Source organism: Gopherus evgoodei, chromosome 3 (genome assembly GCF_007399415.2).
Source record: "Gopherus evgoodei ecotype Sinaloan lineage chromosome 3, rGopEvg1_v1.p, whole genome shotgun sequence".
In the NCBI taxonomy this organism is placed as follows: Eukaryota; Metazoa; Chordata; order Testudines; family Testudinidae; genus Gopherus; species Gopherus evgoodei.
The window spans coordinates 204,374,594-204,399,815 of NC_044324.1; the positions used below are offsets into that span (position 1 = coordinate 204,374,594).

Consider the following 25,222-nt stretch of genomic DNA (forward strand, 5'->3'; position numbering starts at 1 on the left):
TACATTTCTCCTTACTGAATTTTATCCTATTTACTTCAGATCATTTCTCCAGTTTGTCCAGATCATTTTGAATTTTAATCCTATCCTTCAAAGCACTTGCAACCCTTCCCACATTAGTATTGTCTGCCAACTTCATAAGTGTACTGTCTATGCCATTATCTAAATAATTGATGAAGATATTGAACAGAACCGGACCCAGAACCGATCCCTGTGGGACCCCACTCATTATGCTCTTCCAGCATGACTGTGAACCACTGATAACTACTCTCTGGGAACGAGTTTCCACTTAGTTATGCACCCACCTTATAGTAGCTCCATCTAGGTTGCATTTCCCTAGGTTGTTTATGAGAAGGTCCTACAAGACAGAATTAAAAGCCTTACTAAAATTAAGATATACCACATCTACTGCTTCCCCGCTATCCACAAAGCTTGTTACCCTGGCGAAGAAAGCGATCAGATTGGTTTGATATGATTTGTTCTTGACAAATCCATGTTGATTGTTTTTATCACCTTATTATCTTATAGGTGTTGGCAAATTGATTGCTTATTTATTTGCTCCATTATCTTTCCGGGTACAAAAGTTAAGCTGACTGGTCTGTAATTCCCTGGGTTGTCTTTATTTCCTTTTTCATAGATGGGCACTATATTTTCCCTTTTCCAGTCTTCTGGAATGTCTCCCATCTTCCATGAGTTTTCAAAGATAATTGCTAATGGATCAGATATCTTCTCAGTCAGCTCCTTGAGTATTTTAGGATGCATTTCATCAGGCCCTGGTGATCTGAAGACATCTAACTTGTCTAAGTAATTTTTGACTTGTCTTTCCCTACTTTAGACTCTGATCCTACCTCATTTTCACTGGCATTCACTATGTTAGATGTCCAATCGCCACCAACCTTCTTGGTGAAAACCAAAACAAAGAAGTCATTAAGCACCTCTGCCATTTCCACATATGGTAGCATTAGGATTGTTCGGGTGCCTTAACTATACATTTCAGTAACATAACATGTTTGAATTTTCTTTAAATTAAATCTTAACTCTGAATTCCTGCATATATAATACTTGGTATAGGGATAACTGCAATATCTCTGTAAGAAATTTTACCCTAAATTACTAATATGCACTCTCAACTCTTAACTTTATCTTAACACAGTTTGAGTGTGAATTTTCTTTTCTTTTTTTAATTAAAAAATGTTATACATGAATAGCAAACAAGAAGCCCAATGAGAATATTACCACACAATGAAATGATCTGATTATCTGAAGTATTTTTTTTTTATTTTAACTTTTATGGCAATATTCACCAGTATACTTTGTAGCTGTTTTATGCCACTCGGGAGCAGCACAAAGCAGCAGAACATACTTGCCAGATAGCTGGCATTTACAGCTACTTTGCATTGTCACAGTGCAAACCAGCTGCACTGCCGATCCCAGTTTCTCCTTAGCTCCTGTCCTCCAAAAATCCCCCAACTCTTGCACCTCCCTACATTTCACAGCACATACTATCCAACTTCTCCCTCCTCCTTGTATCTCACACTCATTTGCACACATGCAACACACCATTTCCTCCCCCCTCTTCCTGTTCTACTCACCCTTCCATATATACACCTAGTTTCCTCCTCCTACCATCTGTTGAGGAGATCTGGTGCAACAGATAGCTTTTCAAAATAAATATATAGGATTAAGTTTTGTTTATTTTTTTGCCATTAGTTTTTGAAACTGGAAGTTTAGATATCAGCAGAGGCTGGTACATAAAAAATCTCCTCCTCCACAGAAAATTTCAAAACTGGTGCCACCTCCAATGATTCTCAGCTGGACTGAGGTCATAGCTTCCCTCAGGTAAAACAACTTCTTTCAAAATGGCCACAGCCTCACAATGTCTTCAGGGAGAGTTAAGCAAGTAGCCTGTGTCCTTTGTCCTACTAAGAACAACTGGAAATGGTAGCTACCATGAAAGAGGGCAGTTCTGCACAGAATTATTTTAAATAGAACACAGCCAGAAAAAAACAGGAAGCGGGGGGCGGGGGGAAGAAGGGTAGAATGAAGAATGGGGAGAGAGCACAGAAATTAGGAGAGAAAGCAAGGCAAAGGAAAAACATACACACAAAAATAAAAGAAAACTGAGAGGACAGACAAAAGCTGCAGATCTGGGAAAAATAAAAAAGAGAAATAGGGAACTAGATATATAGTGTAGAAAATGCAGGAAAGAAAGGGGTAGGGACTTAGGAAAACAAGAAAGAAGATTCACAGAAGCAGATACTTCTCCCCTCCCCACAATGCCAACTTGTGGTCTGTGCACCACCTGACAGAGAACACTTCCAGGCAGTAGGAAGAGCTGTTTCTGTCACTGTTAGCTGAAAACACACAGGGAGACACAGCCAAATTGCAAAGTGACCTGGAGAAATTAAAGCAGTGAAGGATGAAGGCCGCAGAGTAAGAACTAATCCTAATAATAAAGGACCATACGCATTTAGAACAAAAGCACACAATCAGGCAGGAGCAGAGACAAAAAGAAAGCAAATACAATACAGTACTGTATTAAACATAAATTACTAAAAAAACAAAGGGAAAGTTTAAAAACAAGATTTGACAAGGTAAGGAAACTCCTCATTATTTTTGCTGATACAGAATAACACGGCTACCACTCTGAAACCTGTTTCTTCGGTTTTTCATTTAAATTAAGATGGTTAAAAGCACCATTTTACTTCTGCATAGAAAAGTTTCAAAACTATATTAAGTCAATGTTCAGCTATACATTTTTGAAAGAACTATAACGTTTTGTTCAGAATTATGAATATTTCTGAGTTATGAACAACCTCCATTCCCAAGGTATTTGTAATTCTGAGGTTCTACTGCAAAAGGCAAATTGGTTGAAACTATAGTAAAGAACAGAATTATCAGATTCATAGAGGAACATATAATCTTTTGTAAAGAGAAATCATGCCTCACCAATTTATCAGAAATATTTGAGGGTGAGCCACTCAATACAGTATACTTGGACTTTCAGAAAGCCTTTGACAAGGTCCTTCACCAAAGGCTCTCAAGCACACTAACCAATCATGGGATAAGAGGGAAGGTCCTTCTCATGGATCAGTAACTAGATAAAAGATAGGAAACAATGCGCAGAAATAAATAGTCTATTTTCACACCAAAGAGAAGTAAATAGTGGGATCCTCCAAAGATCTGTACTGGGACAGGTGCTGTTCAACATATTTATTAATGATCTGGAAAAAGAGATGAACATTGAGGTGGCAAAGTTTGCAGTCGATACTAAATTACTCAAGATAGTTAAGTCTGAAGCTATCGCAGAAGAGTTATAAAGTGATTTCACTAAACTGGGTGACGAGGCAACAAAATGGCAGATGAAATTTAATGTTGATAAATGCAAACTAATACACATTGGAAAACACAATCTCAGCTACACATACGAAATGATGGAGTCTAAATTTACCTGCTACCACTCAAGAGAGATTTTTGAGTCACCATGGATAGTACTGTGACAATATCCATTCAATGTGCAGCAGCAGTAAAAAAAAGCATCAGAAAAGGGATAGAAAATAAGCTAGAAAATATCATAATGCTACTTATATAAATCCATGGTATACCCTCACCTTGAATACTGCATGCAGTTCTGGTTAGCCCATCTCAAAACACAGATATTAGAATTGGGAAAAGTACAAAGAAGGGCAACAACAATGATTAGGGGTATAGAACAGCTTTCATTGGAGGAGAGATGCTCAAGGTTAAGATTCTGTCATGGTTATTTTTAGTAAAAGTTATGGACAGGTCACAGGCAATAAACAAAAATTCACAGAACCTGGGACCAGTCTGTGACTTTTGCTGCTGCAGCTCCATGGTTTCCCCCATCACTGTGGTAGCTGGGGGCTGTGGAATTCCCCCTTCACTCACAGCAGCTGAGAGCTGCAGGGTGACTATATTTCCCAAAGAGAAAATGGGACACCCCAGCCGCTTGCCCGAGGCGTCTCCCTCCCCCCACGCACTGGAACCCTGAAGAGGGCCCCCTCAGGAGTCTGTCACCTGTCGCTGGAACCCTGCCAGGGCCCCACTGACTGTCAGCTCCAAAGTCCTGCAGCCCCTGGGGCTGAAGACGCAGCCTTAAAGATGTTCAACTTAAAGAAGATTCAGCTAAGGGGCATGTGATAGAGCAGTGGTTCTCAACTAGGGGCACGTATACCCCTGAGAGTACACCAGTCTTCCTGGGGGTACATCAACTCATCTAGACATTTGCTTAAGTTTTATAACAGGCTACATAAAAAGCACTAGCAAAGTCAGTACAAACCAAAATTTCATACAATGACTTGTATATACTGCTCTATATGCTATACCCAGAAATGTAAGTAAAATATTTATATTTCAATCCATTTATTTTATAATTATACAGTAAAAATGAGAAAGTAAGCAGTTTTTCAATAATAGTGTGCTGTGACACTTTCGTAATTTTTATGACTAGTTTGGAAAGCAAGTAGTTTTAAAGTGAAGTGAAAATTGGGGCATGACAGACCAATCAGACTCCTGAAAGGGGTACAGTGGTCTGGAAAGATTGAGAACCACTGTGATAGAGGTCTATAAAATCATAAATGTTGTGAAGAACTTGACTAAAGAAGTGGAGATTACCCCTTCACATAATACAAGAACTAGAGGTCACCCAATGAAATTAATATGCAGCAGGTTTAAAAAATCAAAAGGAAGTATTTCTTCACACAATGCACAGTCAACCTGTACAATTTGATCCTCAGCGATACCGTGAAGGCCAAAAGTAAAACTGGATTAAAAAAAGAATTAGATAAGCTCCTGCAGGATAGGTCCATCAATAGGTATTAGCCAAGACAGTCAAGGACACAACCCCATGGTCCAAGGTATCCCTAAATCTCTGATTGCCAGACGCTGTGACTGAACGATAGGGATTGGCTCACTTAATACTTGACCTGTTCTGTTCATTGACTCTGAAATATCTGGCACTGGTCACGATCAGAGACAGAATACTGAGCTAGATGGCCCATTGGTATGACCCAGCATGACCATTCTTATGTTCTTAAGAATTAGAATTATGTTCTACAGGTTAAAATTTTAAAATTAGACATTTAAATTTAAATTTGAAAGTGACAACCTATATTAAGGCACACCTTACTATAATCATTAAATACAAAAAAATATTAACCAGTATATGTTTGATAGCAAATTTTAAAGAAAAACAGGCCACTGAACTGGTGGAAATTCCTCATTAAGCACCTGGAACCAGAGTTGGAGCCTTTTACAGCAGCAGCCTCCTCTGCAGGTGCAGAGAGCCTATTTTCTTTTCGGTTTATTCAGCTAGTGCAATTCAATGACTAGTTCAATCAAAGTAAAGAACCCAAATGAGAGATGAAAAACCAGGAGAGCTTATATTTCTCTTCCAATCTATGAACAAAAACTGGGATCTGAGAAGACGAGTTCTACTACTTCTAAAATCTTGAAGGGCATGGCGATTAGAAACAATCAGTTTAATTCATTAACTACAGATGCTACTACTTTTATTAGTTTTAAATGCAAAATGGCTGATACAAATTTTCATCCAAGGAGGTTGACACAAATCTCAAGTAAAAAACTAATCAGTGCTTAGTAAATAAGAGCTGCATCATTCACAATCTTCTAACATAATAAAAGATGAAAAAAATAATAATCTGAAAAACGTAAATTAAGCTAAATAGATGCTTAAATAAATTTATATAGTTATATTGTAGCCTCCTGGCTAGTAAAAAGAAGTACCAAATTTTGCATAAAAGCTAAATGTAGTTGCAAATAATATGTTTTAATGGTTATCAGCTAGTATGTATAGATCTTTCTTTAGGAAAATAACTAAAAGGTACCAGTGCAAAATACAATTAAAAGCAATTAATTTAAGGTTGCCGACTTGCTAATTTAAATCGCTTTGAATTAAATCAATCCACCCTGCTCATTCTACTCTAAATCAGACAGACAACCACTCCTAACATCAGGGAGATGCTGAAGCAGCAGAGCTCCTACAGTAGCGGTGGGCAACCTGCAGTCCACGGACAGCCCATCAGGGAATCGGCTGGCGGGTCGCCAGACAGTTTGTTTACAACAAACTGACCACTGCTTCCCACAGCTCCCATTGGCTGGGAACGGTGAACCACAGCCACTGGGAGCTGCGGGTGGTCATGCAAATGTAAACAAACTGTCTGGCGCCAGCCAGCAGATTATCCTGACGGGCTGAAGGTTGCCCACTACTGTCTTACAGGAATCAATGCTGTAATGACCTGCATGGTCAGGAACTTTTATGGAAGCACTACACACCTGGCACATGTCTCAGGATCTGCTTGGAACACCCACAAGTTTAAAGACACCAAATCAACTTCTTGTTAAACAGAGTGAAAACCAAACACCCCACCAAAAGTTGGAAGAAAACTTCTTGAGTGGAAACTTTCCTAAACAGGAAATTATTTGGTCTCAAGTACAACATTAGCAGAAGTGACAAAGTGACAAAGGGACATTCATAATCATATTAAAGCAATTTTATCTTGTCTCCTTAATTCTACACCTCTACCCCGATATAACCGGGGGTGGGGGGACGCTGCACACTCTAGCAGATCAAAGCAAGTTCGATATAACGCAGTTTCACCAATAACGCGGAAATATTTTTTGGCTCCCCAGGACAGCGTTATATCAAGGTAGAGGCGTATTTGAATTATTTACTCATGTAACCAAGAAGGGCTGTTACTGTAGAAACTGTGCAGAATCATGATCAGGTATATGGAAAGATGGTGGCTCATCAAAATATTTCTATCTTAAAAAAGATGCACAATATGAAGAAGTTTGAGAGTCACTGCTATAATGTGATTTCCCCAATACCATTTTCTACTATAAGAAATACTTACTCAGTCTCACAAGATTAAATCATAATACTCATTATATACAAGAGAATGGTTGTAGTAACTGCCTGTATTTGGTTCATAACACAATAAAACTGAGCAGAATTGAATTTACACAACTAATCTTCAGCATTAATAATAGACTGGTTTGTGTCATGGGAAAGAACTATCTTCAGCAATATAAATCAAACAAATTTCAGGAGAAAAGAAAAAACAGTGTTATTTTAGATAAGACCAAATAACGGCAAACTCTAAAAGTTGCATACACAAAATACTAAGGCAGCTTTCTAATTTTGGAAACCTCTTTAAACTAGAATTCTTACCAATTATAGAATGCTTTTCATCTTCAAAGCTCTTTACAATTACAAATATTAATGTGAAATTTATTTAGACATTATCTTTTACTCTCACCTTTGTTTTTGCTTTTTAAAGTAATGGGTTTTGTTTAATATGTTAGTTTAATTAAGGGGGAGGGGGTCTCTCTTTCCATTTTATTTTTATGTTTCTTCTCTCCTTGTTATTCTCACCTACTCCAAGCTAGGATCTTCAAAGCTCACAGTCACACGCCCGAGGAGAGGGGACTATTTACATAAAGAATCTATTTTCATTTTTAAAAAATTGCAAGCCTGTCCCCTTACAAAGAATACCTAACCTTATGTTTTCAAGGCTATGTAAATTGATTGCTAACTTTTAAAGAAACAAGCAGCATGGCTCCACTTCTCCCACAGTTGCGCTAACATATTTTTATATAAAAGTGAGTCCGTTATCCCAACAAATCCACCCCACAATCTTTTGGAAGGTTCTGCACATAGAGACATGATAGTGGTGGACAGGAAACAATTAAATTTGGCAGCAACAGATACAGCAAAATGTTGTTTTACAGGCCTCTCCAAAACTACAAAGGCTGGCTCTAGACAAGTAAGATCATTAACTTCCAAATTTAATGATAACCATTGAATGACTAGTATTGGAAGTAGCCGTGTTAGTCTGTATCAACAAAAACAATGAGTCCAGTGGTACCTTAAAGACTAACAGATTTATTTGGGCATAAGCTTTTGTGGGTAAAAAAACCTCACTTCTTCAGATGCAGGCATTATATAACGACAAGAGAAGGGAGTACCTCACAAGTGGAGAACCAGTGTTGACAGGGCCAATTTGATGACTAGGAGAGGTGTATCAGGATTCTGCCTACAACAGTTGCAAAGCAAGTACTCTGTATTTTCAGCACTTTTGCCAACAAAATATTTTCACCCACAATGAGCGGCATTTGCGTTGTTAACAGGAGAGCGTTCCTGCCGACAATGCGCTGTTCACACTGATACTTGTCACAGCGAAACTTTGTCTTTCCGGGGGGCGGGGGGCGTGTGAGGGTTAGCATCTCTGAAGGACAAAAGTTTTGTCGCTCAATTGACAGTGTAGATAGCCTTAGTGATATTTTTCCCCATAACAAAAAACTTAAACATTACAGGGTACTAGAAAAATTTGGGATTTTTGTTCTACTTCATTGTAAGTACAGTTTCACTGTGTTAAAGGTTCACTAAAAGAAGGTTTCACTGCACACAGAATGTAACTAGGACCTTCACATCCCCCAGGAAGGTCTAGTCCTCATGCATTACTAGATACGTATTATATCCCTTCAAGAATATCTGATAGAAGGCCAAATCAGCTGTCTTCAGTACCTAAGTTATAAATACTAGCAAAACCCCTAAAGTTAGTTTCAAGTGTTTGATAGGTTTCTAATTTTAAAATGCTTCAGTTTATTTTGTAACAAATTTTGCAGACCATCTGAAAATTCTGAGGGACATGAAGCTGCCTGTAAATATTTTATGATATGCCCATCTGTTTGCTAGTTATTGTGCTGTTTGCAATATGATTACAAGAGAGGAGAGGGGTCACTATCTATGCAGGAAGGGAGACAATTAGTTGATAGCAACTGCTGTGAAGTCTATCCCTGATCCCCTGGTTGGCCACATAAATTGGTTTAAGCAGGTTCAAGAGACAATGGTGGAAACAAAGGATTTTGAAACTGATCAAAGGATAGCCCCTAAAGAACAGGGGGGAGAGAGAAGCAGAGACTGCAGGGAAGGAGGCCAGATGAAGGCAAGAGGCCAGTTACCTGGAAGGATGCACTCAGATGTGAGAAGAAGTCAAAGGAGCAGCAAGCCCTGACCAGTGACAAGCGTAACCAAGAACAGGCCTTTATAATGCTTGCCAAATAAGAAAGACAGTCACTGGAGTTTATAAAAAGTCACTACACCCTGTATGCCCAACTCATACGTTTGTTTTGTTTTTTAAAGATGCATGACTTATAAATATATTCTATTCTTAACTCTTGGAATATTACCATTTTTAGTCTGGTACCCACATGAATCCTTAGGCGTATGCATGTACAACGTTTTATGTTTTCCCCAGACGGTACACAGTCACAGTATACAACATAGCAGCTGTAAGTGTTATCACATCGCATGCTGTGAATGTATACCAACTATGCACGTTTCTTGGCTCATAAGCTCTTTGAGGCAGGGATCATTTATTTCAAAATGTTTGTACAATGCCCAGCAAAACAGGATGCTACACAGCTAAGTTTGACATGCTTAAATGTAGTACTTGAGCTTTGTATTTTAAAAAATAAATAATTACACTGATCATTACCACTCATGAGAAACTACATTTTTTTTAAATTATGGGCCCCAAATATTGCTACATTTATTCAAATTGCGTAGTATTTACTCATGTGTAGACCCACTGACAAATGCGATAGGTTACAGAATCAAGCTTAAGGACCTGAGATCCTGCAATGAGCTCTCCATGCAGGCAGATCCCTGTACCACAGTGTTTCTCAAACTGGGGTCACCGCTTGTGTAGGAAAGGCCCCTGGCGGGCCGGGCCGGTTTGTTTACCTGCTCCATCCGCAGGTCTGGCCGATCGCAGCTCCCACTGGCCGCGGTTCGTCGCTGCAGGCCAATGGGAGCTGCTGGAAGCGGCAGCCAGTAAGTCCCTCGGCCCATGCTGCTTCCAGCAGCCCCGATTGGCCCAGAGCAGCGAACCACAACCAGTGGGAGCCACGGTCGGCCAGACCTGCGGACGGGGCAGGTAAACAAACCGTCCTGGCCCGCCAGGGGCTTTCCCTACACAAGTGGCGAGGCCAGTTTGAGAAACACTGCTATACAAATATAGAGGTCATTGCTGGACTGGGGCTCCAATCCTGCAAACACTTAAGCACATGCTTTATCACACTGAAGTCAAACAGGACTACTAATGTGCCTAAAGATAAGCTTGTACATAAGTATTTGCACTATCAGAGCCTAAATTGGTAACATTCATTGTTCTGTCCTATGAACAAAATAGGGAATTCCCATGTGCTCTCAACAGAGCATCAAGGCTCAGCAGTCTGTTTTTTTTGCTGAATCTCCTGTAATACAAACAGTGCCAGATAATTACATCAGGAATTTTAAAGTAAATAAAGACAAAAGGCAGAAGTATTTTTTGGGGGAGGCTGTTCTGTATAACAACTGCCTTCTAACAGTGAAGCAAGATGATGCTGTTGAACTTTCAGTTTACATTCCTGGATCTCTGTCGAGATACTAATTCAGTAGTTTTAGTACAGTTAAGAGGCAATCCCAAATGTTCAGCAGACAGGAAAGAAAATTGCTAGCAGTCTCAGGCTCACACATTTTGGTCATGACCTCATTTTTACAATGATTTTTCATTTTTACTGAAATATAATTTTTAAAATGAGGCGTGCAATGATTTTTTTGGTGCACATAAATTAAAAATCCATGTAAATAATGCAAGGGCACTAAAGTAAAGCTTTACAAATAAAGATATTAATAATAAAGCTAGGACTCCCTCTTTAATTCACTCTATTACATTTAGCTTTTCCAGTAGCTCATATATTGCACCACCACTATTTTAATGTCTGAACAAAAAATTATATTCAGCCTTATTACAAATGACAACTGTTTCTGTGGGTTTAAGACAGCTTTATATGTTGTTTGAACGGAGTTTATGGAGGTTAAATGTAAGACAACAGTGAAGCATAACTTTCCCCAGGAAATTAACTACCAAAGTCATCTTTCCTTTTCAAATTTAAGAATAGCAAAATCACATCATTAAAATATACAGAACCTACTACCCTATTTACAGATAAGCCACTGTTAAAAAAAGAAGGCATACATCAAACACTTATCTTTAATTAACAATCCAATTATTTGAACCTCAATTTAAAGATGGTTTCCAAACTAGATTAATTATAGAAATCAAGTAATATTAGGCTTCACATATTGAAATTTATGTTTTATTACAGCCTAAATAATTAACATTCAAACAGACCAATCTTTATTAAATTTATACATTGATGCCATCAGGCCACCACCAAATGAATTCTCTCTTCCAATAAAGTTATCAGACTAATACACCACTGATAACTGAACTAGTCCTACAGTCAATCTGTTAAAGATTAGTTGTTTAAAATAAACTGGCAGATCAAACACACAATCTACATTTTATCAAAATTTACCCTACGCTCCACCCCAAATATTGTAATGGAGGGAGGGATGATAGGATAGCTAGCATATGTATGCAGAGTTGTTGTAGCCCTGTTGGTCTCAGATGTTAGAGACACACACAAGGTGGGTGAGGTCATATCTTTTATTGGACCAACTTCTGTTGGTGAGAAAGCAGCTTTCAAGCTTGAACAGACCTGAAGTTGGTCTAACAAAAGACATTACCTCACCCTCCTTGTGTCTGGGATAATAATGATTAACATAAGTAAACAATGCGAACAAGCACTGCTCAAAATAAGATGTTAAAATCACAAGCTTGACCAAACCAGCCAGTAAAGTGATTTTAACAATCAACAGTTGCTTGAGGTTAATTTGTAATCTGTTTTACTCATGTCTCCAGGCCCTTACCTACTATCACTTGGGTTTATAACTTTAATATTTCTCAAAAATAGTGATGTTGATCATAGCTAAATAGCAAGTGTTTACAGCAAGAAAAAAAAGGGGGCACTAAAACACATGTAAACAGAGTGATATGTATCAGTGTATTTTAAAACTGAGCAACCCCTGTGATCAGGCCTCTCAGAAGTTAAAAAGGGAATGTATAGTATTTGTATCATGATCTACATTTCACTCCATCACAGTAAGATCTGCCTCTAAACTGTATATACCTCAATAGCTAAATGGCGTTTATTAAATGTAAACCTTTCCAAACTTGCTTCTAGTCACAGCTTTACACACTGTGTTTATTAAACACCCCAGCACCTCCACACCAAATGTATTTGATTAAGTTGGCTTATTTATTAAGCACTGCCTACGTACACAACATTACAAAGCACGGAAGAGATACTGGGCCTGCCCCCGACAGCTTAGTTGGAACCGGTTCCAGGAGATGCCCGAGGCCTGCTGCACAGGAGGTGAAAGATGCTTTGTACCGGATTCGGCTGGGGTGGGGTAGAGTGGAGGCCCCCCCCGGGCTGCAAGCGTGCGGGGCCCGAGCCCCCCGCCTTAGGTAACTTCCACTTGTGATGCGGAAACTTTGGAAGGAGCCAAGAGCCAAGTCTCAAGCGGAGACACCGGGGAGCTCGCCGGGCCAAGACACCGTTTCAAAGCCGGGACGGACGCGTGTCAGGGCCGGGTTCCCCTCCGCCAGCCCGGTCTGAAAACGGCGACACAAGACTGCTGCCCAGCCGAGGACCCCCATACAATGGGTAGGGGGCGGATCATCCGCCTCTCTGCTCGCAGAGAACCTGCCCAGGCCTGGCCTCCAGCTCTTCGCCCGGCGGCACTAGGCCTTGCTGCGGCTTCCCGGGCCGCGATGGAAGGAGCGGACTGGGCGCCGCCGGGACGGAGGGGGGGGGGGGCAGCAGCGTTACGAGGGGGCACGACCTCCCTGCGCTGAGGGGCCCAGGAGGGGAAATTATGAGCCCGCCCGTCCGGGGCCCAGGCGGGCGGATTATCCCAACCCCGGGCGGACAGGTCTCCTCAGCCCACCCCGCGGCATGGGAGGCCCGGCCGGGCGGGAAGGCCGTTATACGTCCTGCGGGCGGGGAGGGGGGCCGGCCGGGCGAGGGGGCGGCCGCACTTACTCTCATTTAACACCTCCAGCAGCTCGGCGCAGCTCTCACACATTGTTCATTAACAGCAGCAGCCGCCGCCGCCGCCTGCTCCCGACCATTGATTGATCCACTCGGTGCTGATTGATGGGGGGGCGGGGGGGTCTGGGATCCGGGAGGGGGGAGGGGGCGGCTGATCAATGCAAATGAGCCTGTGGCGGCGGCGGCGGCGGCGGGGAGGAGAAGCCGAGTCACTCACTGGCTCCCAGGGACTCCACGCGCCGCCATTTTGCTGTGGGGGAAGGAGGAGGGGGGCAGGGCGCTCGGGCTCAGCTCGGCTATTTCCGACCAGGCAGGGGACGGAGGCGGCCGAGTCCCTCCGCCCTCGCCCCTCCCTCCGGGGCCGGTCCTCTCCCGCTCCCACCCAGGACTGAGCGGCGGGGGGTGGGGCGGAAATCGGGACCGGAAGCGTAAAATGGCGTCGGTTGCGGGGAGGCTGCTCCTCCCCCACCAGAGGGCCAGGGCACGGGGGGGCTCCCCTCAACTCCCTCTCCCGCACCCGAGTGCCCCTCATGGCTTCACTGAACGGCGGTCTGCTCTGCCTAACGCGCTGGCTGCCTGGAGCCCTTTAATTTCGTGATTCTTACTATTGTCATCGGTGAGAAATGTAACACTTGGAGAAAATTTAACACTGCCATTAAAAAAATGCAAAGTTTGCACTGGAATCTAGGGCTGACATCTTGCCTTTGCAGCTACCCCTGTGCAGTCACTTGCCCATATCACATAGTCAGCCCAGGTATCTCAACCCACACGTTCATAAACTTGTCAGTTAAGACATGAGCTTTCCAATAAAGCTTGCAGTTCTCAGCACCTAAAAGAGGGCACCTTGAGCCTGAATGTACCTTTACTAAAATGTACATATATTGTTCCAGTATACGGTATCACATGGTCTGCTTTGACTGTTCTTTACCCAAACCCAGTATTTTCTAGATTTTAAAAATTGCCTTTTCATTCGTGTTGTACCATCCCGTGGTGAAGTAGTATATTGTTCTACATAGATTTACATAACTGATTGCCACATAGCATGTGAATAAGAATAGATGCAATGCAAAGGTTGGGATTTTGTTTAAACAAACAAAAACTTGGCCAATATTTTTAAAAGACTATAGTGATTTTGGCTGCCTCCGTGGTTGAGTGCTCAAATAATGAAAACTTTAAAGGGTCTGTTTTCAACACTGTCTGAAACAGTGCAGTGTTAAAGCACACTAGGGTGCTTTTAGTGTGCACTAGCAGGATCTACACAGACCAATTAGCAGGGAACATGTTAGTGCATTCACAACCGCATAAATGCACATTGCATGCTGATTTGCTGCTCTGCTGGATATGCTCCGAAGTCCAGAATTACTAGTCACTTGGAAATCTTGTCTACACCTAAACAGCAGCAAAGGTGTAAATTCCTCCTCCCACTCCCTGTTCCTTTCAATAAAGTGTTAAGATCAAAGTCCAGTTTGTATATTTAAATGCTAAATTTATTAAGCCAAGAGCAAACTAGAGCAAATGCCCTTTAAAAAACAATGGTGGGTCAAATTACTCCATTGTAAGAAATAGGTCAAATTCTATTCTCAGTTACAGCTACTGCCCCTGGATATAATCCCCATCGATTTCAACAAACTTTCCTGTTGCTAGTTGTTATTCAATTACTTGCTGCATAAAGTTAACTAGAACAGCTATAGTCCTCACAAACTATTCCAGAATAGCTCCCTGGGGGGTATAAGAGTGTCTTTTTTCCAGGTTAGTGAATTAAGCTAAACCAGAAAAAAAGCGCTCTTCTTCCAGAATAAGTGTGTCCAAACAGGAAGCTAGTGTTGCATAGCTATTGCACTTGTAAGTTAAGTAAAATGTGAATATAACGTGTAGTCAGGCACTAAAATACAACATGGGACTACAAGTGAGTAAGGGAGGAAGAATCTGGCTCAAAATAGTGAATCCTAAAAACACCCCTGTGAAATATTACTTTCCCAGTTGGACATGAGGAAACAGACTACAGTAAAGCTTGTAAACTGCATTCAATTAAATAGTTGTAGATTTGTTTTCTTTCCGTTCGAAATAGAGGAAGACAAAATAAACTATAAATGCAATATCATAAGTGTACTCTCAAGCAATGGAAAGTTAAGCAACTGAAGTTAACAACTTTGCATATATGTAATATTTATGTTTTCCTTGTTACAGAGTTAATGTCACATTTTAAAGAAATACAAACATGTTAAGGGATAGACATGCACAGTAAGGTGGCACATCCATGGCTTTAAGAAGCCACGCAAGTCGATGCCACCAATTCCCTCCTACACAGGAGCACGGAGCCAGCAGCAGAGGGAATGGAGAGCTGGTATTGGAATCCAGATAGGGACCACACGTTTTGAAGAAGCTCCAGTTGGGGTAAGTAACCTTCGGCAGCAGGAGCCGCACGTCCCGCATGGCGCCCCTGGCCAGTCGTGCACTGCAAATGAGAGCTGCACCCCCACCCCCTGCAGCTCATGCTCCAGTACCAGCACCTGCCCCTGCATCTGCGGTGGCATCTCCTGCACCACGGCAGCCTGGTCTGATGGTGCAGATGGCTACAACAGCTGCAGGAGTAGCAGTAGGCTCAGCTGTAGGACACACGCTGGGTCATGCCATGACAGGAAGATTTGGTGGAGGAAGCAGCTCTGAAGCTGCAAGGCCTGACATTACTTACCAGAAGCCTCAAGCAGCCCAGCCTGCATACCAGCAGCAGTCCCAGTAACCCCCCCCCCATACACACCAGTATGAAATGAAGCAGCTTTTGGAGTGTGCACAGAACCAGAGTGACCTCAAACTCTGTGAGGGCTTCAGCGAGGTGTTGAAGCAATGCAGGTTTGCTAATGGTTTATCCTAATCAAATTCTACAGAATGAAGAAGCTGAAAATGAGCATTCAAAGATCTAAAATTAAACGATGCTTCACTAGTACACTTCTAAAGTCTAAAGCTATCTGTGACATCTTGTTAGTTCATATATTCACAACTGAATGCCCAAAACTTAGAGGGTCCTTTTGATTTTTCTGCAACGTTGATAAACATGCTGGATTGTAACAGGATAGGTCTAAATGAGAGATCAAGGGAGGGAGTTGTATAAGATTCTGAAGATGGACAAAATATTTCAAGGGGCCTAATCAAAACTAGTTTTCTGCTGATTACATTGCTGCAGTTGTGTAAATGTGAGACTAAGACTAAATAAAATTATCTCAATGTTAAAAAAAAAAGTTATGGTCCCTATGTGGATTCCAATAGTGGGAGAGTAGTAAGCAGTGTTCAGCACGGAGGTGGGCATGAGGTCTTAACAGCAGTATGTGTAACAGCTCATCCGACAGCAAGTCTGCCAGCGCGGCAGGGACAATGGCATACTGTGTGGCAAAGATATGGACAGATGACCAAGTGGCCGCACAACAAATGTCCTGTCACAGAATGTCTATGAGGAAGGCTGACATGGTGGCATGAGCCCGCATGGAATGAGCAGTGACCCCTGGTGGGGGACGAATGTGAGAGAGAGTATAGCCTTCAGGTAGATCGTGCCAAACCAATCTGATGTCCTTCTTTGAGAAGGTGACAGATTACTTAGATAAAGGAAATGCGGTAGATATAATTTACCTAGATTTTAGTAAGGCGTTTGACACGATTCCACATGGGGAACTGTTAGTTAAATTGGAAATGATGGGGATGAATATGAAAGTTGTAAGGTGGATAAGGAACTGGTTAAAGGGGAGACTCCAGCGGGTCGTATTGAAGGGTGAACTGTCAGGCTGGAAGGAGGTCACTAATGGAGTCCCTCAAGGATCGGTTTTGGGACCGATCTTATTTAACCTTTTTATTACTGACCTTGGCACAAAGAGCGGAAATGTGCTAATAAAGTTTGCGGATGACACAAAGCTGGGGGGTATTGCTAACACAGAGAAGGACAGGGATACTATTCAGGAAGATCTGGACCACCTTGTAAACTGGAGTAATAGTAATAGGATGAAATACAATAGTGAAAAGTGCAAGGTCATGCACTTAGGGATTAATAACAAGAATTTTAGATATACGTTGGGGACGCATCAGTTGGAAGCGACAGAGGAGGAGAAGGACCTTGGGGTATTGGTTGATAGCAGGATGACTATGAGCCGCCAATGTGATACGGCTGTTAAAAAAGCAAATGCGATTTTAAGATGCATCAGGCGAGGTATTTCCAGCAAGGATAAGGAGGTGTTAGTACCGTTATATAAGGCGCTGGTGAGACCCCATCTGGAATATTGTGTGCAGTTCTGGTGGCCCATGTTCAAGAAGGATGAATTCAAACTGGAACAGGTCCAGAGATGGGCTACTAGGATGATCCGAGGAATGGAAAACCTGCCTTATGAAAGGAGACTCAAAGAGCTTGGCTTGTTTAGCTTGGCCAAAAGAAGGCTGCAGGGGGATATGCTTGCTCTATATAAATATATCAGGGGGGTTAACGTTAGGGAGGGAGAGGAATTATTTAAGTTTAGTACTAATGTAGGAACGAGGACGAATGGGTACAAACTGGATATTAGGAAGTTTAGACTTGAAATTAGACGAAGGTTTCTAACCATTAGGGGAGTGAAGTTCTGGAACAGCCTTCCGAGGGAAGTAGTGGGGGCAAAAGACTTTTCTGGCTTTAAGACTAAGCTTGATAAGTATATGGAGGGGATGTTATGATAGGATAGTTAATTTGGGCAATTGATCTTGGATTACCACCAGACAGGTCTGCTCAATGGTCTGCGGGGAGATGTTGGATGGGATGGGAACTGAGTTACTGCAGAGAATTCCTTCTTGGGTGCTGGCTGGTGAGTCTTGCCCACATGCTCAGGGTTTAGCTGATCGCCATATTTGGGGTGGGGAAGGAATTTTCCTCCAGGGCGGATTGGCAGGGGCCCTGGAGGTTTTTTGCCTTCCCCTGCAGCGTGGGGCATGGGTCGCTTGCTGGTGGATTCTCTGCAGCTTGAGGTCTTCAAATCAATTTTGAGGATTTCAATAACTCAGTTCTGGGTTAGGGGTGGTTATAAAAGTGGATGGGTAGGGTTCTGTGGCCTGCCTTGTGCAGGAGGTCAGACTAGATGATCATATTGGTCCCTTCTGGTCTATGAGTCTATGAATACAGCAGCAGATCCTACAGGAAACAGGTTGTGAGGAGAGTGCATTGTCTCAAAAGCAGTCAGCAATGGCAATGAAGAGGTGTGGGGAAGTGCAAAAGGGGCGGGTGCATTGAAGATAGAATGTGAGTGCCCTACATACTTCCAGGGAGCAGAGTGCACAGTGACTTGGGGAAGCATGTAGCTTGGGGTAAAAGGTGGAGAGATGTACACATTGATTGAGGTGGAACAGGGATGCTACCTTAGGGAGAAATTTGGGGTGGAGGCGGAGGGAGACCTTGTCTTTGTGAAAGACAGTAAAGGGAGGGTCCGCCATCATGGCTGCCAGTTCACTGATACAATGTGCAGAAGTAATGGCCACAAAGAAGATGACCTTCATGGAAAGGTGGGTGAAGGAGCACATGGCACGGGGTTCAAAGGGCAGCTTAGTGAGGGCAGAGAGGACCAAGTTAAGCTCCCAGGGAGGGGTCGACTTGCAGACCAAGGGACAGACATTGAGAAGGCCGCAGAGGAAGCAGACGGTAGTTGGGTGAGTGAAGATGGAGAAGCCATCCACTAGAAGGAGGAAGGCACTGAGCGCCACCAGGTGGACATGAACTGAGGAGTGAGTGAAGCTAGATTGTCTGAGGTGAAGGAGGTAGCTCAAGATGACAGGGATGGAGATGTAGCCACGGTCACGCGACCAAAGGGTGAAGCAGCACCATTTAGCTTCATAGGAAGCTCTGCTGGATGGGCACTGGTTGTGCGTAAGGATGTTGCAGATGGGAGCAGAACATACCATGTCTATCCATAAGCCCCATCCAAATATCAGGCTGTGAGGTGAAGATGGCGAGATTGGGGTGTTGGATGTGGCCACGGGCCTGTGTCAGAAGATCAGGAAGGCGGATTGGAGAGGAAAAGAAGGTCCGTAAACCAGTTCTGGCCAGGATAAGCCGGGGCCACAAGGAGGACCATTGCCCAATCCCCAGTGTATTTTGAGTGAGACTTGCAGAAGCAGAGAAATGGATGGGAAGGCATAGCACAGTTAGGCAGTCCAAGGGAGGAGAGGGGCATCATCTTGCAAGCCTAGGCCTAGGACTTCCTTGAAACTGAAGAGAGAGTTTGTGATTGTCCACCCTGGCAAAGAAATCCCAGCGAGGTATGCCTCAATGGCAAAGATGGAGCGGAGCATGGGGTCGTGGAGTTCCCACTCATGGTTGGCATGGAAGGAGCAACTGAGCTGCTTGCACGGAGAAGTGCACCAATTCCAAAGGAGAACAGCCTCTGCACCGAGGGAGGGGGAACGGGCCCCACCTTGCTTGTTGACATATATGACCATTGCCATGTTGTTGAAGAGCAGTTGGACATAGCAGGAGTGGAGGAGTTGCAGGGGGCGCTCAGCAGGCCAGGCGAATGGTGTGGAATTTGAGGACATTGATGTGCATTCTTGCTTCCCTGGGCAACCAGAGGCCCTGGGTTATGTGGCCTTCCACATGCACTCCCCAATATGCCAGAGAGGCATCGGTGGTGAGTGGCACCAGAGGTTTGAAAGGGACACCCATTAGGGTGAAGGATAGGTTGTACCACCAAGTGAGGGAAGTAAGGACAGAAGTGGGGAGGAGGACTGGTTTGGTGAGAGAGTTTGTCTGTGGGTTGTAAGTCAAGCAGAGCCATAGTTGAAGGCAGCGCATGTGAAGGCGGCCGAAGAGCATCACTGCTGTGTAGGCTGTAATATGGCTGAGGTGTGAGAGGCACCGGAGGATGCATGTGCATAGTCAACAGCAAAGCATTGCAATGAGGGCGGTGAAACAGTCTGAGGGTAGGGAGGCTGAGCCGCAACAGAGTCAAGGTGCGCCCCTAGAAAGATGAGGTTGCAAGTAGGAGTAAGTGATTTTATTTCGATGATGCAGATACCAAGTTTGCCAAGCAAGGCACGCAGGGTTCGGATAGCGGTGAGGAGATGAGTGTGGGAAGGTGCAACGAGGAACCAGTCATTGAGGTAAGGAAAGAAGGAATGTCCCAGGCAGGGCATATATGCCGCCACTATGGGGGCCAGTGGGGATACCAAAGGCAAGGACTCAGAACTGGTAGTGAGAATCGCCTACCACAAAGTATAGGAATTTGTGGTGGGCAGGACGAATATCAGTACGAAAACAGGCACCCTTCATATCGTGAGCTGAGAACCATGCTCCATTGGGAAGACACAGGAATATCAGGGGAAGCATGAGCAGCTGGAAGCAGAACTGTTGAGCAAGCAGAGGTTCAGAATAGGGCAGATACCACCCCCTTTCTTCGATCTGAGAAAATAGGGGGAGTAAAAGCCACAGCTGTGATAGTTCTGCAGCATGGGCTCTATGGCCTCCCTGCAGAGGAGGGCATCCATTTCCTGTTGGAAGAGGTGGTATTGGGAGCAGTACGAGGGGCAATCATGAGGAGGGTGGTGAGGAGGGAAGGAAAGAAATGTTTTCCTATTAGGTAGCCCTGGCAGGTGATGTCCAGCACCCATTAGGTTGTGGTAATCTTGCCCCAGCTGGGGGCAAAGAGGGTCAAGGAAGCCTCCAAAGATGACATGGGGTGTAACTGGTGGAGTGGAGGAAGGTTCGCTGTTTGACACTGCACCCCATATTCTTCATAGTAATATTATTATATCATAATTATGATGTATTTTATGCAAGATAAGTCATCTCAGGTGTCACTGGAAAAGTTATTTGCTGAATATGATTATCCTATTTGTAATGTATGCATGTATCACTTTTGTATCTGAAGTTATAAATACAGATTATGTATCTGGACTTCCAATGTAGTTACACCTGGGTAACGCCCATTAGATAAGATGCTTTCAGTCTAGAGAGTGGGTGGGGAATGGCCTATTCATGGTGGGGTGGAAAATTAAGCTGGCCCTGATGGTCTAGGCTTTTACACTCTTGGTCTAGGCCTGTCTTGCAACGAGCAGGCCCCAAACCTGAGCTAAGCCAAGTGTTGTGCTCCCTGACAGTGGCGGTCAAAGGATAAGACATGGCGGGGGGGGGGGGGGGGAGGGGAAAGGGAAGGGGGTGGAAAAGCCCCAAAACAAGAACAATTTGCAATGCGTCTACTGCTTATGAAATATAATAACCGCTTGTGTGAAGCAATTATCTGAAATGAATTTTTAGATGTCCTCCCCTATCCCAATTGTGTAATTGGCCCCATTGTGTAACTGTACCCTGTAAAGGACAGTTGTGTAAGAAACACCCCATAAAGTACCGAAAAAGACCTTAACTAAAATTGCACCCATATCGGGCAAGGTTGCGAAAAAACACTGGAAAGTACCAAGAGACCCTAACTCTCTAATTCCTAATAAGGTCACTATTACCCAAGTATGTGTATCTTAATTCCTAATACAGACACCATTACTTAACTGTGTGTAATTTGTTTGCAGTTTTAAGCTTTAAAAGCTCCTGTATGCTTTGCTTCGGGGGAGCAGTTCCAATAGCTGCTGCTCCCAGCGCATTGGTGTGTTATCAGTAAACAGGCCTCAGGCTGAGTCTCTGATCAAGAATGATTTGTAGGTGAATTTTTCCACAACAGTGGTAATGGGAAATTAGGAAGAACAGTAGGCTTCAGGTGAAGCTTATCCCCCACCTAGTGAGCCTTCCTGAAAATGCTACAGGCAGCCTGTAAGTAATAGCTGCTATGACTCTACAAGGACATATGACCAGGCCACATGATGCTGGACTCCATCTTGGGATGTCAGTATTTTTCCAGAAACTGGTCTGGGAACCAAGCTTTAAAACAAAAGTTCCCTGCCCTGTGCAAAATCTATATAAGGCAGGGAGTGACATCATCTGTGGTTTTGCACTCTCTACACAAGAAGACTCCTGGAAACACCTGAGGACCAAAGACTGAACTGGGGGAAGTGTTGGACACAGGCTAAAGAGATTTCTAACCTGTGTATGAAACACCTGGGGATTCCAAGCTGCAAAGCAAGCATAGCTCATGCCTTAAGAATCTACAAGTCTGCCTGTACCATCAGTTAGGGTGAGAATCTGCTATTAATATCCAATCAATCTGGTATATTAAGTTTCAGTTGTATTTTTGTTTATTTGATAGGTAATCTGCTTTGATCTGTTGCTATCACTTAAAATCTATCTTTTGTAGTTAATAAATTTATTTTCTATTTTAATCCAAACCAGTGATCTTTGACTGGAGTGCTTGGGGAAAATCGCTGCTTGTTTACCACAAGTGTGCATTTTTCTCTTCATATTGAGGGAGAGGCGGGACGGATATTAAACCCATATACTGGCCAGATTTGACCAGGGCCAGACAGTACTGCTCAGGGGTCCTAGGCTGGAAAGCTGGTGGTTAAAAGCTTGCGTGAATGCTGGTGAAAGTGCAGGATGGAAGGCTTTGCAGCTTGTCACAGAAGTAGTATGAGAGGGAGCCCAAGCTGGTCGGTTAGGGGGTTTAGTAATATCTCGGTTCCAGATGCATCCCCGGGGGAACGCTCACATGCGGTTCTCTGCAAAGGAGTCAAAAGTTTTGTCTGGAGGAACAGTGGATGAACATAGAAGCAGCAGAGGTAGAAGTGGTAGACTGCTGCAGATGGCAGTAGGGTTGCACAGGCTGGAATTGGGGGTAAGATTGGTATGTCTGTCAGGGGTGGGGACGGAAGGAGGATTGGTTTTGCCTGTAAGTGGGGGCAGGGGTGTAGAGGGCCAGGGATTGGAGGGTAGCTTGGGAGACTTTTAGGGAGTGAAGGAACTTGTCAGTCTTGTCACTGAAAATTTTGTGATCATCAAAGGGAAGGTCTTCAAGGGTAGTCTGGACCTTCTTTGGGAAGCCGCTGGATTGTAGCCATAAGTTGTGAAGATGCACCACTCCAGAGGCTAGCAATCGGGAGGTGGTATTGGTGGCATCCTCTGCAGCTTGAAGCGTGACTTTGGAGACCAGCGTGCCTTCATCTATGAGCAACTGAAAGCCCTGTTTGTCTGGGGGAAGGAAGTCGAGGAACTCTGAGTTTGGTATATGAACAGGAATCATACTTGGCCAGGATAGCTTAGTAACTGACGGTACAGAAGTGGAGGCCCACAGAGGAGTAAACCTTACATCCGATAAGGTCAAGTTTTTTGGCTGCCTGGTCAGGGGGGATGGAGCAAAGGTGTTGTTGGCAGGCACGCTCCATGGCCACCTGGACCACCAGGGAATTCAGAAACAGGTGGTGGAAAAGAAAGTTTGTATCCTTGGCCAGCACAGAGTAGCAGCATTCAGCCCACTTTGGAGTAGGTGCATAGGAAGCCAGTGTGTGCCAGACCGCCTGTGGAGGTTGAAGGATGGCATTAGGGATGGGTAAGGCACTCTGAGCAGGGCCTGGAGGCTGAAGACTATCCAGGAACTGATTCATGGGAAGATTAAGGACAGCAGCTATATAATGAAGAAAGGCTTGATATTGAGCATGGTTGTCTGGAGGCGAGAGGGAGGGATGAGTGTGTCATCGTGTGAGGAAGAGGCATCAGTGGGGACCTGCTGGGCCAACAGTTCTGGTGGTGCCAGAGGCATGGGCGGATTGGGCAAAGCAAGGACTTCTAAATGAGTGCCGTAGGCACTGATGGCGCATGGAGAGCATTGATGGGTTGGCAAATTGCCCAGAAGCCGGTGGGTAGGGCTGCCATCTGGGGTGCCAATAGGCTGACGAGAAGGCAAGATCCGCTTGAGTCCGAGGATGGGTCTAGCAGAGGTGGAGTCATTGGAGCAGCAGGAGTCAATGGAAGGTGGTCCATCAATAGGAAAGGTTCCTCAATTGGGGACAGAGAACCGACGGTAGCCAGCACTGTGGGTCGTGGTGGGGAGCCAGCAAACGGCAGCATCAGCTCTGCTGTATCAGTCAAGGGGGACAGGTGTCCTAGTGTTCACAGAACTGGGTGGGAGAGACTGTATGATCCCAGTGGAGTGGATGGTGATGGAGGCAAGGGCTGGGAAGTGGTCACCAGGTCCAAAGTCAACATCGTCAGAGCACAGTGCCTGGACTTTCAGGCACAGCTCAGGCAGGAAACACTGGGCTTGTGGGTGGTCTCCGTTGGGGGAGCCACCCTTGTGTCCATGTATGCTTCTTATGCACACGATGTTGCTTGGGCAGATGTGGCGGTGCTGCCAGTGCCGGGCAGGATGGGATGGGAGCGGGACTGGACGCTGGGGGTGTATCAGTGATCTGACGGATCCATCGGTGCCTCATCCTGTGGCACACAAGGGCACATTGTCTCTTCCATTAGGAACTTAAGGCAGCAAAACTAATGAGCTTCCTGGGTTCAGAGCGGGAAGGAGTGGCAGATAGAGCAGGATGCAGTGACAGAGGCAGCACTGATGCTTGTTGCTCGCAGAGAACGAGCCAGGGTAAAGAAGCACAGTACCTAAACCTGGCTTGCCAGGGCATAATCCCAGGAAGAGGAAGAGTCCTGCCAAGGGGAAAGGCTTTGATTCCAATTCCAAATCTAATAAATGGACTACTAACAAGCTGAGGGATGGGGAAAAACGAGGACAGAACTATACTATAAAGAGCTATATACAGCAATAACAGGAGAAGTGCAGCCCTGAAAGCAAGCTAAGACCACCAAGGAACAGGAGTTTCAACTCTGGCCATGCGGCGATAAGAAGGAACTGGAATAGTGTCGATCTGCACAGCTTCTTAAAGCCTCGGACGCACCATGCAGTCAATGCATAACATGTGCGGGTCAACGGACACTACTATGAACTATTCCAGCTCTGGTACACGGCGCACATGCATACCCGCAATTGGAATGCACATAGGGACCATCCCTTGAAAGAGAACTTGAGTTCTCTAATAAAGTGAAGGCTTGATTTTTTTTTTAAAAGTCTTTCTTCATGTTAAAAAAAGTAAACTTATCAAAGGACACCATTTCTCTGAATAGTCTTCTTTGAAAGTCTGAGAGCCGTAAGGTTGAATGAGCAGCACATACTGTTATAAAAGGGCACGACTCTCCTGGGCTTGAATGAAGGTACCAATCCTGCCTTTTTTAAGCTGTTACTTCCCAAGCTGCAGCCCTGACACTGTCATAGGTTTTATGTTATCTAAATAAAATACACTTCTCATTTGCCCTGTGGTCTGTCAGTGCATTCTGAAGTGGTATGGAATTCTTCCAGCT

The 25,222-nt window shown here is 44.0% G+C and overlaps 1 protein-coding gene, 1 long non-coding RNA gene and 1 pseudogene across 4 annotated transcripts in view; 2 read left to right on the top strand and 1 right to left on the bottom strand.

Moving 5' to 3' along the window:
• Positions 1–13,109, bottom strand: part of USP34 (ubiquitin specific peptidase 34) — a 311,265-nt gene extending 298,156 nt beyond the window's left edge. Inside the window, 1 exon segment of the mRNA XM_030557848.1 lies at positions 12,979–13,109. Coding sequence (XP_030413708.1) covers positions 12,979–13,021 — 43 coding nt within the window. The 5' untranslated portion in view covers positions 13,022–13,109.
• Positions 10,609–25,222, top strand: part of LOC115649173 — a 91,597-nt gene continuing 76,983 nt past the window's right edge. For 2 of the 3 annotated variants that reach the window (XR_003999778.1, XR_003999780.1), the window contains exons 1-2: positions 10,609–12,600; positions 15,175–15,381. This is a non-coding gene — a long non-coding RNA (uncharacterized LOC115649173). Of the gene's footprint in view, positions 12,601–13,494; positions 13,582–15,174; positions 15,382–25,222 lie in introns of those variants that run through there. The other variant, XR_003999779.1, reaches the window with a different exon arrangement.
• LOC115649171 lies at positions 15,382–16,213 on the top strand (annotated as a pseudogene).